At 46.4% G+C, this 14301-nt stretch overlaps 1 protein-coding gene across 1 annotated transcript in view; it reads right to left on the bottom strand.

Moving 5' to 3' along the window:
- LOC135934651 (toll-like receptor 7) overlaps positions 1 to 4929 on the bottom strand; it is a 31034-nt gene extending 26105 nt beyond the window's left edge. The window contains exon 1 of the mRNA XM_065476559.1: positions 240 to 4929. Within this exon, the coding sequence (XP_065332631.1) occupies positions 423 to 4682 (4260 nt within the window). The 5' untranslated portion in view covers positions 4683 to 4929 and the 3' untranslated portion in view covers positions 240 to 422. The remainder of the gene's footprint in view (positions 1 to 239) is intronic.
- Positions 4930 to 14301: the final 9372 nt, after the last annotated feature.

The following is a 14301-nucleotide window of genomic DNA, read 5'->3' as shown; positions in this document are numbered from 1 at the left end:
CGCGGTACAACTCACATTCCCACTTAATGATTTTTATGTCTCGACATGATAGCGGAATTTCTCAGAGACCATTAAATAAGCAAACTGGCTGGCACCTGAATTCCTGCCGGGGAATACATTTTAATTTTTGTGCCAAATTAAGCGTAATTAACGCCGAGATATTCGGAGTATTCACGAATCAAAATATTTCCACCGTACGAAATAATCGAGAACAAAGAAGAATAAAAAGAATATCTTACCTTTTTGGAATGGAAAGTGGCGGCATTTCGTGCTGGGTCGGCTTCACATTTATAAATATCCGTGTGAGTGAGTTCAGGGCTGTCTCGTCGGTTGGCAGCGTGAAGACAAAAAGCAATAACAACGCATAGTTTCTAGCTCGGCAGAGGAGACAGCAGAAGGGGGTAGTAATTACTTGACGAATATCACACCAAATAAGCTTGGACGCCGCCCTGGTCGACGACAGTGGTGTTGGTGGCAGTTCTCCACACGCTGGGATGCTGGTGCTGCGGCAGCGGTGGCCCCGGGGGTGGTTGCTGCTGTTGCAGGACACGGACGTTAGGCGCCATGTTAGCGCGCTCCATGGTCGAATAGTCCGAGTCAATGGACGAATAGATGTGCTCCGAGGAGCGCGGACTGATGGAGCCGCCGGTGTAGACAGGTGCCCTGCCGACAGCGTGCAACAGCCGCGGAGAGGGCGCATTGGCTGACACCACGTGGCCGTCCTCGCGCTTTATGCTGAACAAGGGATGGTTATTTAGCGGTGCGTTCATCTGCTTCCGCTTGCTGGGCATTGTGCCCGAAACAATGCTATGGTGTGCGTGCAGCGGGTGGTGGTGTCCTCTTCCGTCCAGCGTGTAGTTGAGGTTCTGCCGGAATATGTGCATGTTCTCGCGCTGCTTGCCCTCGGGCATGGCGTACATCAGCCGCTCCCAGAAGCGTTTGTCGCCCCAGCGGATGCGGCGGGCCGTTTTTAGGTACGGCCGCAGGTCGGGGTCGCGTTCGACCTCTGGTGACAGGCCGCCGACCTCCTCAACGATGATCAACTTAAAGGTGCGTCCGTGCAGCGACTCGTGTAGCGCCGCGCGGAACTCCCGCCGCGGCCACTCGGTTTGAAGGAAATTGCGGGTGACGACCAGGATGACGCGCCGGCTAGCGTCGCTCGCCTCGCAGATGGCCGTGTCCCGCGAGCCGGCGATTGGAGGCAGATCTCGGTAGTGCAAGCACAGCGAGTAGTAAGGGTTGCCGTCCTCGAGGCCGGTGCTGATGCTGTGCACCAGACCTTCCTCGTCCTTGGGGCTGTAGCACACGTAAGCGTCGTACAGCTTGTCTTTATCCTCTCGTTTGACCGCGGCCAGAGTGGCCGAGGCGGCCGACACGCCGGCGGCGGCCGAGGAAGTCTTGTGGAACAGTCTGATGCCATATCGGGCGAACACCCACAGGCGGACGTTGTCGCGGTAGGCGAAGGCTAGAATCGCCAGCACAATCACCAGCAGCACGACGAACAGGGTGCCGACCACCGTGGGCAGGTAGTCGTTCATAAAGAGGCGTGGCAACGTACCCAAAACGGCCGTCGACACGACGTCGTCGTCGTCCTCTTCCTCGTGGCTGCAGATGTCGTCGTTCTTGTAGTTCTCCAAGCACCTGGAGGCACCACCGTCGGTGATATTTCGCTTCGGAACCTGCACCCACTCGAACAGAGCGTGCACAAAGCGGCACCGACACGCCCAAGGGTTGCTGTTCAAGTACAAACTATTCAAAACGAGGTTGTTTTTTTGCAACTGCCACATAGAGAAGCTAGCGAGCTTGTTTCCATCAAGTCGCAGTAGACGCAGCTCTATCAACGGCAAGAAAGTGGCGTTGCCGATGTGCGTCAGTCGATTGTGCTGCAGATACAGTTCGCGGAGGCTCATTAAATTATCAAACTCGTAACCACGCAGCACTTTGATTTTGTTTTCGTGCAGATACAACACCTGCAACGAGTTCAGTCCGTTAAACGTGAGATTTTGGATGGTCTCCACATTGCTCCTGTTTGCATACAGTGTCTGCACTTTCTTTCTACCGATGAAGGCATGGTTTCGCAGCTCACGAATGTTATTTCCGTCCAAGAACACTTCCGTGGCGTCCATCGGTATGCTCGAGGGCAGCGTCATGTGGTTTGATGACGAGCAATCGACGACATTGGCGCCCCAAGACTCATCGTGGTAGCAGGTGCAGTTTGTGGGGCACGTCATCTCACAGTCGCAAGCGTCGAAGTCGCAACAGTGGCACAGTGCATAGCAGTGTGTTTCATAACGGCACAAAAAGTTTGACGAGCGCGCCTCAAGCACGGGGATGTGCACCGGCGCCATGGTAGTCGACTCGGAAGGAGGCATGTTCCGCGAATGCGTCATTCGACACACAACATCGTCGAGGTCCATAACTCTGGGGTAGCGGCCGCGAAGGTGGTCGTTATGAGTCATGTTGTTGACTCGCTGTAACCACTCCATGGTGCAGTCGCAGCGGAAAGGGTTGCCACCAAGATAGAATTCTGGTAGCGGCCGAGCTATCTCCAAACCAGGAAATTCACCATCCTCGTCGGTGGAAATGCGCAGTCCTTCGTCATTGGGATGAGATATTTGCAGTGAACTGAGGTCAAGGTACTCCAAGTCGTTGGCGTAAAGGTCGACTCGAGTTAAATTCTGCTTGGCCGCGAAGGTTCCTGATGTGACTTTGGTGATTTTGTTGTTGTTGGCAAAAAAGATTTCGACGCTGTTAGGGATAGAGAGTGGGCCTAGTTCCGTCAGCTTGTTGTGACTCACATCGATGGTGCGCAAATGGAAGCCATCTTTGATTTCATAGTAATTTCCGAGCTTCTCCACGAAATTGGAATGAATATCAAGCCATTGCAGGCTGAGTGGTACAAAGGCATAGTCAAACCACACCAAGTGGTTGTCGGACAAGTTTAGCCACACAAGCGATGGCAGAGCCGTAAAGACACCATTTACGTCTGTGAGGTAATTGGCATCGAGACGGATAGCCTCTAACCGTTCGTTTCGTTCAAAAGCACCGCGTTCTACGTGCAAAATTTTATTTTTGGCTATGCTGAGCACCTGCAGGCCAACCAGGTCCCAAAGCATGCCAGCCGTTATGTTGCCAATGTTGTTGTCAATCAGCCTGAGCCCTGTCAGATGGTGCATGTTTTTGAAGGAGCCATTACGGAAACCAGTGATTCTGTTCTCACCGAGATCGAGCGTTCGCAAAAACGGCAACTCTGTGAGAGCCGCCGGCACTTCTGTCAGCTCATTTCCGCTGATGTCTAGCTCCTTCAGGTCAGAGCAGTTCCTGAAGGCGATTGGATCGATCTCGGTAATTAGATTGAGACTGAGCGTCAACTTGCTCATGACAAACAGCCCATTGAGGAGAGAAGGCCCGATTCGGGAAAGCCTGTTACCTGCTAAATTCAGCGTGTGGAGGTTGTAGAGCGGCAGAAAAGCATCGTCCGCCACATTGGCTATTGCGTTGTCGCGCAAGTCCAGAATTTGCAGCGAGTAAAGGTCCTTGAAAGCCGGCTGCTCGAGACGGGTGAGCGCGTTGCCGGATAAGTCCAACACAATAAGTCTGATGAGGCCGGCGAGTGAGGAACCCAAGTTGACCAGTCGATTTTTGGCCACGTCAAGCACCAAAAGTTGCTCCAGACGCTGGAAAGTATCTCGCAGATCGTGCAGGCTGTTCTCGCGCAAGTTCACCTCTCGCAGGTCACGGCACGTCTCCCTGAGTGGCACCGCAGGAAGGTCGACCAGTTGATTGCTGGAAACATTCAGCTTTTGCAGGGACGTGAGTCCAGCCAGCGAGGAGGCTCTGAGCGCCGTCAGTTGGTTGTTCTGCGCGTACAGGTGTTTCAAGCGGCGCCGGCGAGGCGAGCTAAGGACCGAGGGAAGGTCGGTCAAGTTGTTGAAGGAAACGTCAAGTGTGATGACGTCTACTTCGCAGCCCTCGCTGCTGCTGCCGCCCGACGGACTTTCGTCACCGTCGGCTACTGCCTCGTCGGCCAGCACAGAATCGGCCGACGTGCCACCCAAAAGGGTTGGGTCTAGGTGCTGCAGCGCGTTGTGGCTCAGGTTGAGTTCGTTCAAGTTTGCCAAACTGCAAAACACGCTGGTCGGCACGTGTCGAATGTTATTGTACGCTAGGTCGAGGCTCTGCAGCTCTTTCAGCCCGTCAAAACTGGCCTCGGTCACGTCCAGCTGACGAGCCGACGACCAGTCACCGTTGTGCGTGCGGACGGCCAGCTTTTTCAGACTGGACATTCCGTAGAAAGCGCCCTCTTGCAGCTGGGCCAACTTACAGTGTTCGATCTCGAGGTCCTCCAGCTGGTTCAGCCGTGACAGGAAACCCGGTGACAGAATGCTCTCGTAGAAGAGCACTACGTTGCACTCGACCCGCAGCCTGCTGGTGCCGTCGGCCTGGAGGCCCGTGATCGACGACGACGACGACGCTGCCGCCGGCGTGTTCGACGTGCGGTTGGCGGCCGGCTCGCCGGCCAAAGTGCGCACCTTGCACAACACGCTGACCCGGCTGGTCTCGTTGTTTTCCAAGGCCCACGAGCAGAATTCAGGTGCCTCGTACCTGAAGCCGTGGCTGACGAGCACGGCACCGCTGAGCAGGGCGCCCAGCACCAAAATCGAGAAGTTCACGTTGTGCATCTCGTCACCGCTCAACTAGCATTTTGTCATAGTAAGTCCGAAAGTCCACTACACTGGTGCATTCTGCGCGCGGCAGAGTCCACTCGGTTGCACTCGCTCGTTGTTATGTTCGTGTTCGCAGTCAGAAAAAACGCATGTCACATTCACAATCAGAGTACGTGTGGCTAAGTGCACACGTTGTCGCGCGGCCGCACTTCCTTTCGCGATCACGCTCCGAACTCGACTGATGGGAGAGACAGCTGCCTCAGCGGTATATTCCAGCAGACTACGCCGCGCTGGGCTCTCCGCACGCCTCTACCGGCAGCCACCGACAAAAGCGCGCCGAGTGGGGGACGCGGGCTGCTCCCTCGACGCAGCAGCAACCACCACCACCCTCCACCGTCCCCTGAAAATTATTTACTTCATTTGGTAATGAGGTTCCTCCATTATTTTGCAATTTTCCACCACTTGCCTCCGCGCCAAATTGAGAAACATGGTTTTCATGAGTGTTGTTCGCAGCGTTAATTCTTCACTGGCCAATATTTGCGATGGTTGATTCCATCTCAAGTATTATTTATTTTTATATCTTCATTGAAGCACAAAATTGTAGAATACGTTCTTTAATAAAATTAGAAGCAACTAACATTTTGTTATTGGTTAGTTTCCATTAAATTACCTGCGTGATTTTTGTTTCAAAATTTTATTTAACTTCTCAGAATAATGTTTTCAATATTTATATATAAAATATATATCTACGTATTCTTTCGATTTAAATTTTAAAATTTTTATTCTTTAGGAATAGATGAATAAATATTGGCAAGAATCAAAAGGAACAGTGAAATGTTGCCATCCCACTAATTCAACTTTATATCGCTTTAATTAATTGATTCTTTTCTATAGAAAACAACGGAAACGTTGTCAGCTATTTTATCAAAGCGCGAGGCGCTAGTTAACTTTGGAAACGAAATGATTTTCTCTGCAGAAGCTACCCTCTTTGAGCACAACACATAACAAATTTATTGTTATTTTGCTGTCACAAATTTTTACGATAAAAGGACCGACGCATGAAATCGATGCCCATGCAAGGAGGCGAGCGTGAAATAAATATTATGCTGCACGCCGGGTGCGGTATCGACTTTCGGTTAGGCAGCCCGCGCGGCACTCACGTCTAAACGGCTGCATAATCGATCGCATTATGTTCCGCCTGGATGTGTAACGGCAGGAAATTACCGCTTTTCACCCAAGGCCAAATAAAAAACAAAGTAAGCCTCGAAAAATTTAAATGCCTTCGAATAAAATTTCAAAAGAATTTCCCATCACAAAATATTGAAATACATGATAGTTTACTTCACAAGAGAAGTGTTTTTTTATGCGATACCAAACCGTTCAAAGAAGTGAAAGCAATCGTCCGGAACACACAAGACCAGAAAAATGATACAATACAAGCAGAACGGTGATGTGATATTTAAGGAAATTTCGGCCATAAAAAGCGCGTGGTTGTGACACTCGGAGATTTATGCCTGCCGCGCACTCACAATAACTCGCATAATAATGGAGTGGACACGCACTTATTCACGCCCCCGGAGGAGATGGAAGGCGCGATCTGTGGCTTTTTCACAGGAAGCCGGCGAAGAGCTGGCGGGAGGCGTGGTCGCAAGCACGGAATACAATAATAATATAATGAAAATCATAAACTTCCGGTCTTGAGCCGAGTGCATAATATACGGCCGCTTCTCCGCCTACATAATGTGCGCGCAAGCAATGAGAAAAACTCAACCACCTGCTGAGCACATAAAACAAAAATAATTTGACAAGACGATATAATGCGATAATTACTGCCGACATTTTCGGTTTTTATTACGCGTTCTTGAATTCCACACAGATTATCTCACTCACTTTTCCTTTGCGCCCAGTAATTATTTTTGAATAAATTTCTTGCATATGCGCCGATTAAAATCTCGTGTTTTAAATTTTATCAGATACATTCAAAATTTGTTTCGCCAAAGGAATAACATGTATACTAATCATAACTTGTTTTTATTAATAGTTGTTTAACTCTGTGATACAAAATATATTGTTCTTGTTGCTCTTAACTATTTTATTTATATAGTAATGAAAACACTTGGCTGTGCCATTTGCGATTATTTTTGCATTCAATTTCCATCATGAAATAACTTCTCTCAGCACAAAGTGAATCCGAGTAATTTGCAAATTTTCAACATTCGAAATTCGCAAAAAAAATATCGAAAAAAATATAAAATAAATCGAAAGTGATTTTGCAACTCATAGCCCATGAACTTATTTCTGAACTCACTGATGGAACTATAACTCAACTGGGCAACTTTAAAAAAATTAAAAATGTTCCTTTATACTTGGTCAACATTTTTAATTCATGGAAATGTATACTTGCTGCAAATATTGTATGTACATATTTGTACGTTGTAGGGACAAATGTTATAACAGCTTACGAAGCAGGCCTTTGTACATTGAGGAAGAGCCGGAGTATGTTTCTTATTTGAGTTGAGTTTTTCTATCGGAAATCACTACGAATGAAACTATCGTGTTAATATTTTGTAGATATTTTATAGTGATCATATTATCAAGATACAGGTTAGAGTACAATCGCAAGCCACACAAGAAGTTGAAGGTTTGTCAAAAAACATTTCTTCTCCTTTTCTTGTACGTGTAAATTTGCTCGGCCTCAAATCTAGTAGACTGTATATGTAGTAAATAATATGTGCACTTTCAAGATTAAGAGTCAATCACTTCATCATCAATTTATTAATTACTCGGATTATTGCTTTAACAAAATATTTATAGAAAGGTGTGTAGTGCTTCCTATTAAAAGCGCCGAATTTTAAAGGGCAAGTTTGTTGAAGATGGTTAGAGAGGTGTGGTTGTAACAAAAAATATATATACAGAACGTTTCTGCTCTAATGCATCGGACTCGTGTTATTTGCGCAGAGCACATGAAATTTGACGACTTGGGCGCGCTAGAAGTGGCGCACAGTGGATTTCGCAGGGGCGGAGCGAGTGGCAATGTACGTTGTACAGCAACAATAGCAAAATGTGCATTACGCCTCGCTCGCCCTTCTCCATATCGAGGCAAGCAAGTGCGAAGGGTGCGCACAATTTGCCAATTATCGTTCCGGCGCGACGAGTGTTTGTGTGCTCGTCGACGTCTTATTCATGACGAGATGCGAGCTAGCGGGCGCGCGAGAGAGAGAGAGAGCAAATTCCTCCGCCGTAAAACCGGCACAACTACCATAGCGCAGCCAGTGTCAAAAGGTTATAATCCGAGTTAATGGATCGTAAAATCATGAATGTCGGCTCATTTCTTATCATCTCTGTTCGGTGCGCGCGCGTACTTCACCTGCGCACGGCGGCGGCAATCTCGGCACGGCTCGCGTAAATCGTAATTAACGCGATTACGTAGTGCCGCCGCCGTTGTGTTTGTGCAACTGCAGGGGTCGACGCAATAAAGTGGACCCTGGAAAAGGGGTTTATCGCGCGCCGGAACGCTCATAAATAAATCGTTAAAAGCGAGACGCGGGCTCATGTGGTGTCGGAGGAGGAGTGCATCGTCTGTCGCGTGAGAAGCACTAAACTCATTCTGTCGCGTTGCACAATCCGCCTTGTTCGCTCATGACGCCAAAAACACAGGATTGGGAATAAACACGTCTGATAGAGTCCCTTTGACACGGATTTTTCTTTCTAATTTTGTTAGGGTCACAAAAAATGTGTTTATATTTAACATCCATAAATTGCTGTACAGTATACGAGCACATTGGTAATATTTTTTCTCGCTGATTTCTCCGAACATTCGGCACATGAAGAAGAGCCAATTTAAAATTTTACAGCTTTTAAAACTTCATAGTATAGCTTTTATCATTTCCTTCAAAAGCAATTTGGATTATATCCGTGGGATATGGGTACCATTGTTTTATTTTCTTGGTGCTCTGAGATTTCCGAGTGCGACCTTCATGAAGTGTATACGGACTGAGCTTTTGAAAGCCAACTCCAGCAGTTTATTTTGCATGAATTGTGCACCAAGTGCATAATATCCTCATATTTCCAAACAGATGTTCTGCTGCTATTTCTTGTTTTCAAACGCCAAGCACTGCATTACTTCGGTAAGGGTGTAGAACTTCGTACTTATCATTTCGAAGCTTGCTGCACTGTGCAAACAAATCCCCGCTTCCTTTGTGAGCGAAGAATAAGGACTTTTCGTTTGTCCTTTTTACAACTCTATTTTTCATGCACCGAAGGGAAGTCAGCTGCTGCTCTTCGGAGCGCATTTTCCCATTTTCATTGCGGATATAATTGCGTTCCGCTTTGAGGCACTTTTCTTTTAGGACGAACAAAAAACGACAGCCAAGTTCCACGAGAAACAATATATAATCTTCCATACACTCTCTTCTTTCTCTCTCTGTGAACTCGGCGAACAAACACACGTTGCGCTCTCCCAGGGAGCTGAAAAATTCATGGAACATAATTGCTGCGCTTTGTTTTATTGAAAAGAAACGGCATCGCCGTTCTGCTCCTGCAATTCAATCCGAATAATAGGGGACTCTCAAATATATATATACGCGACGCGGGTGGCGGGCGGCGAAAAAGAGCGCTACTTGGAGAGGGAAAATGTATGAAGTCGGCTCCACGTTTAGACAATATAAGTTTTCGTCGAATGATATTTGAATATGCAGCGGCTGGTGGAATTTTTCTTTTCATTTCATTATTCGGCGCTCAGCTATATATGAAAAGACACGGCACACAGTGAACTGGCGGGCGGGCGGACGGGCGAGCGGCGGCAGAGCAGTGTTGCTTAATTGAGCACACTTCACAACTTGAGCAGGAGAAATAACACAGAGCAGCAGCCGATGAAACGAAGCAGCTCGAAACTTTGCTGCTGCTGCAAACTTCGCCCACCCAGCCTGGAATTATATGAACTGAAATGAAATAAAAAGTTTGCACATTTCGCCTTGCCTGCTGAGCACCACCCGCCATTTTTCTCCTGCAAATCCCTAATAAAAAGGGAATTTTAATTCAATTCACCGCCCCTCTCGTAATTGTGCTCGCCAGCAAAAAGCGAGGCCAATCACAATGAAAGCCGCAACTTTTCTGCAAACGTCCACTGCCTCAGCGAAAAAGAAAAACCAACCACGCTCGACTTTTCATCTTCTATATATAATACGTATTGGGTAACGCAAAGCAGTCGCTGCCATTTCTTAACATTCCCGGCACAAAGGGGCGAAAGAATAGCTGAAAATCGAGCGCCTGCAGGCAGGCAAAGTTAATGCAATAACAATGGCAATCGTATTAACCGTGTCTCGCGTAGATAATTAATAAACGCGCGGTGCCGTCGCGATGACGAGACGATATAATAATAACTTCTTGTGCCGGCCTGAAATTGAATTCCTCCTGCGCTCTCTGCAGACTAAATTTTATTATTCGATTAAAATTTCATTTGCACAGGACGTGGAAATAAAATTATTTCCGCGCCGCCGCGGAAAATCCCCCGCTCTGCTTTCTGACTTGTGCCACGCTCTGCATAGTTTTCCAAAGTGGGACACTAAAGAAGTGAAACAACACGGAAATTATGCGACAGTTGACAGAATTTGCGTTCCCACGCAGCTGGGGTTGGGGATTAGAAACCCCAGAGAGATTAAACGCGAGGAACTTACTTCTAAAACGTGATTACAAAAGGAATAAATATTTTAGAGGTTGGTGCTGCCAGTAAAAGTTTGATTTTAAGAAATAACTAGACAGTTCAGCTTAACGAATAAGAAAAATTCTTCTTAAGCTATTAAAGCTTAAATTTATTTTGATAGAAATGACAGTGCTAGTGTTCTTGTCTATCACAAAGAAGACTTTTTAATTTATACAATTTCTCAAGAAGTGAAAAGAGTTGGCTGTATATATTTTTTTCAGCTTGAACATTGCCACTCGGCAAAATTTTAGGATCAGTACAGAAATAAATTTCCCACTGTCCACTTATTCCTACAGACACGAATGCCGGCCAAGCGAGACGACAATGCCAGCTCGGAATGAGAAAGCAGCTTGGCATTTTCAACTGGGACGTTAGCAGTTTTTGCAAATCGCAAGCCTTTTAGCCTAGTTTCTACCAGCAGAGGCAGAGGCGGCAGTCAGCAGAATTTTGCTGCTGGGAGCGAGATGCGGTTGTCTGGCCGCGGTTCGCCAGTGTTAAATTCAATTAGTGAAAGTGCACTGGGGAAAAACGCCGGCGGGTTGATGTGTCGCTCTTGGCACAGTACGCCAGAGGCCCGCACGGAGAGGGATCGAGAAGAGGAAGAGACTTATCATAGTGAAAGCTAAAAGCAGAGAGGGACACTCTTCGTTGGGCCGCGCGCGCCGATGTTGGAAATAATTTAGAGATCTGCCCGCCAACTTTTCCCTTTGCCTACTTTTCTTTTCTTTTTTTCCCTTCACATGTGTGCACACACGCACACGCCATGTGAGCTTTTTGTGTCTTCTTTTCTGCTTCGGTCTGTACAAAGACAGAGAACGACCCTTCTCACCCACTTTGTACGCCAGTCCAAATAGCATCGAAAAAGTTTAACTGAATTAAATGGATTGTCACCTTTCCGGGCGTGAAGACTGGCAGGGAGAAATAAAAACTTTTCCCCGCTGCTTATTTCGGCGTCGGGTGCGGTACGAATTTTCCACATCCCCGCTCATTCTGCTGGAAAAGCCTGCTCTTGAAGTTGCCGTGCTGCCTCGAGAGAGCGCAGAATAAATTCCGATTGAGCTGTGAGAGACAAATGGGAACTTAATTGGAGGTTAAAGAGGTTATTGATCAGCGTGGATTTGCCCAACAACCCTGTTTATTCGTGAGTGCGGCTCGATTTAATTGGGCGAATTAATTCGGATCACTGACGAAGCGTATGTTCAACGGGGCGGCGCAGTCCCTGTTGCAATTTATACCAAATTGAAGTAATGTAAGCCGCACGCGCCAGTGAAAGATATGCAACTGGCACTGCATTTACGACGAGCCGGTGGCATAACTTTAAACCAGGCAGGCGCTCAGCAAAAACAAAATTAATTTACCAATTAAATAGTCTTTTCATTCTCTTTGCTCTGTTAAGGTTAATATTTTTCTTCCGATGTATTTCTGCTGCAAGAGCAAGACGATTTTCCTCCACCAACAAACTATTTTTTTCACACCATTCAATGAAGAAATAAATGGGCCTTTACAATCCCCTTTTTCGAATTATTTATGCAAGCCCATTGCAGAGAACGAAATAATTAAAAGCAGGCAGAAATCCTTGTGATCAATTTTAATTTCCGGTAGGGGCGGGGCAGGAAGAAAAGTCGCGCAATTTACCGTCTCAACGCTGAGTTTCCGGCTCTCTCAAATCGATATAATAATTTTCGTCGCGTTGACTGCTTTGACATTCGGGCGTGTTTTCCACGGACCCCTCAAGAGCACACGTCAACATTTCATACGCAACTTTTTCCCGTTATAAATGCAGAGAGAGAGAGAGAGAGAGAGAGAGAGAGAGAGAGAGAGAGAAGCAGAAGTCGTTTCAGAAATCTGGGCGCGTCAACACTTTCCTTTCACAAAGTTTTCAATTTCACCTTGTACGTCGGCGGCTCCCTTCCGTGGGCGCGTGTCAATTTTTGATGAATTACGAAAGCATGCATGAATTAACACGCGGCAGAGCCAAGACAGGGTAATTTCAATTGCGGAAGAGAGAGCGAGAGGTGGTTTCTCGGTGACGTGCCGCTCCGAGCTGATCTCATTATTATTTCATATTGGCCTCGCTACGGAATTGAGTGCTGCATTCATCTCGTCGCCTTGAATAGAAACAAATAGCAGACTACTACTACTTGTCAAAACACGCACACACATATCAAATATTTGCACAGTTCCCGCCCGCCCGCTCTCACGGCGTGTACCTGCAAATTAATTAAAGTCACCCCGGCGTGCAAGATGAGGAGCGACGAGAGAGAGAGAGAGAGAATTTCACGCTCGCCTTCCTCACGCACCGCGAGCGTACCTTGCAAATTATATTTGCCAATAGGCGCAAACTTTCACCTTGTGCCGCAGGCCAGCAAACTCGACGTGCGTACTGCCAAAATCTGGCAATAATGAACTAACCCACGCGTGTGTGTGTGTGTGTGTGTGTGTGTGCATCCTTGGGCAAGAGGTTGGCCTTTTCAACCCCCAGCTGTACTTCTGCAAACAAAAGGCGTCACTACTAGTGTTGGCACAATTGGCAGCTTGGTTTTCCAATTACATATACTAGAAATTAGTTTTTTACATATTAAATGAGAACACTCTTTAGTTGATTGAACAACCATTTATTAATGTATATTACAATGAACAATATCAAAAGATTCGATCAACATTTTTTATGATTTATTAATTGCATTTCGGATTATGAAACATTTGTCAATCACAGCATATAAATGAAAGCTTGATTCTTTTAATTATTCAATAATTTTAATCTGGACCCGGCTTGTGATGACACAATATATACCCGCTCGTGAAACATCATCCCTTTGGTTGTCAGTGACATACAACAGCAGTAACTCAGGGCACGGCTGATTTTGAATGGCAAACGCATTACCTCTCTCCCAGCGGACGGCGCCGCTGTACATGCTGCATTAATTAATAGTTAATTGGTTTCATCGATGAATTACGCCAACTCCGACTCAATTAATATGTGCACCCGCGGTTCAATCCTCAGCTGGCAGTGTTTTTGCAGCCAAGAAAAAGGGTGCCATTCATGCACACAGAGCCTTTGGATTTTTACTTTCGTTTCGGCTTGCTGCGCTTGTTAGCCGGCGAGGAAGAAGCGAGTTCTTTCACGTTGAAACTTGGTGCTTTTCATTAAATTTGCTTTCTTAATCAAGCCGCGCATTGAAGCAGCGAGGCAGGCGCGCGGCTCGTGCACTCTGCTTCGATAATGAATTGGAAACTTGATCAATACATATCCATCCAGGGCGCATTCACGGGGCACGATATTGAATACAAGAGAGCAAACACGCCGCGAAACGTGCCAGGTTTTGCTAATACACACGAGCTGAGCGGAATTATTAATCAAGATCAAATTACACGCGTTTCTCTCCATTATGCGAGTGTGTGTATGTGTGGCGCGTCGACGGGGCCAGGGAATAATAATTATCATTACTGCAGCTACAGATCAAGACGGCGACTCCTTCACTTGACAACGCTGAACGAAAGCCAGCGTGCGGGAAACCCTGCCGTCACGCAAATTCAATTTATTTATTAATTAATGAGACCCTCGCCTCTCTGACACATTTCTCAGGCAAGTTGGAGCAGCTGACAATTAACAATTTTTGCAATTAGTGCCTCCCAGCTATAACTGAATGGTGCCATTTGTAGGAATTTCATTTATTAATTAAAATAAAGATGTAAAATAATGTTATTGAATGGGAAATATTTCACTAGAAGCGAAGAAAAGATTGGCTTCCTTTTAACATCCACTAATTATTTTTCAATCAATTATTTCCATGAATTAAAACCAATTAACGAGATAGGAAATTTTAAAATATTACAGTAGTTATTGTTTGAAATTGAAACAATTTTATCAGTTTCTCAACCAATTATTATATTTCTGACTCACGCTTTATGAAAGAAACAAACAAAGCATTG

The sequence above is a fragment of the Cloeon dipterum genome, chromosome 1, assembly GCF_949628265.1.
Source record: "Cloeon dipterum chromosome 1, ieCloDipt1.1, whole genome shotgun sequence".
Lineage (NCBI taxonomy): Eukaryota > Metazoa > Arthropoda > Insecta > Ephemeroptera > Baetidae > Cloeon > Cloeon dipterum.
Note: the sequence above shows the minus strand (reverse complement) of the source record. Positions and strands in the feature narration are given on the sequence as shown.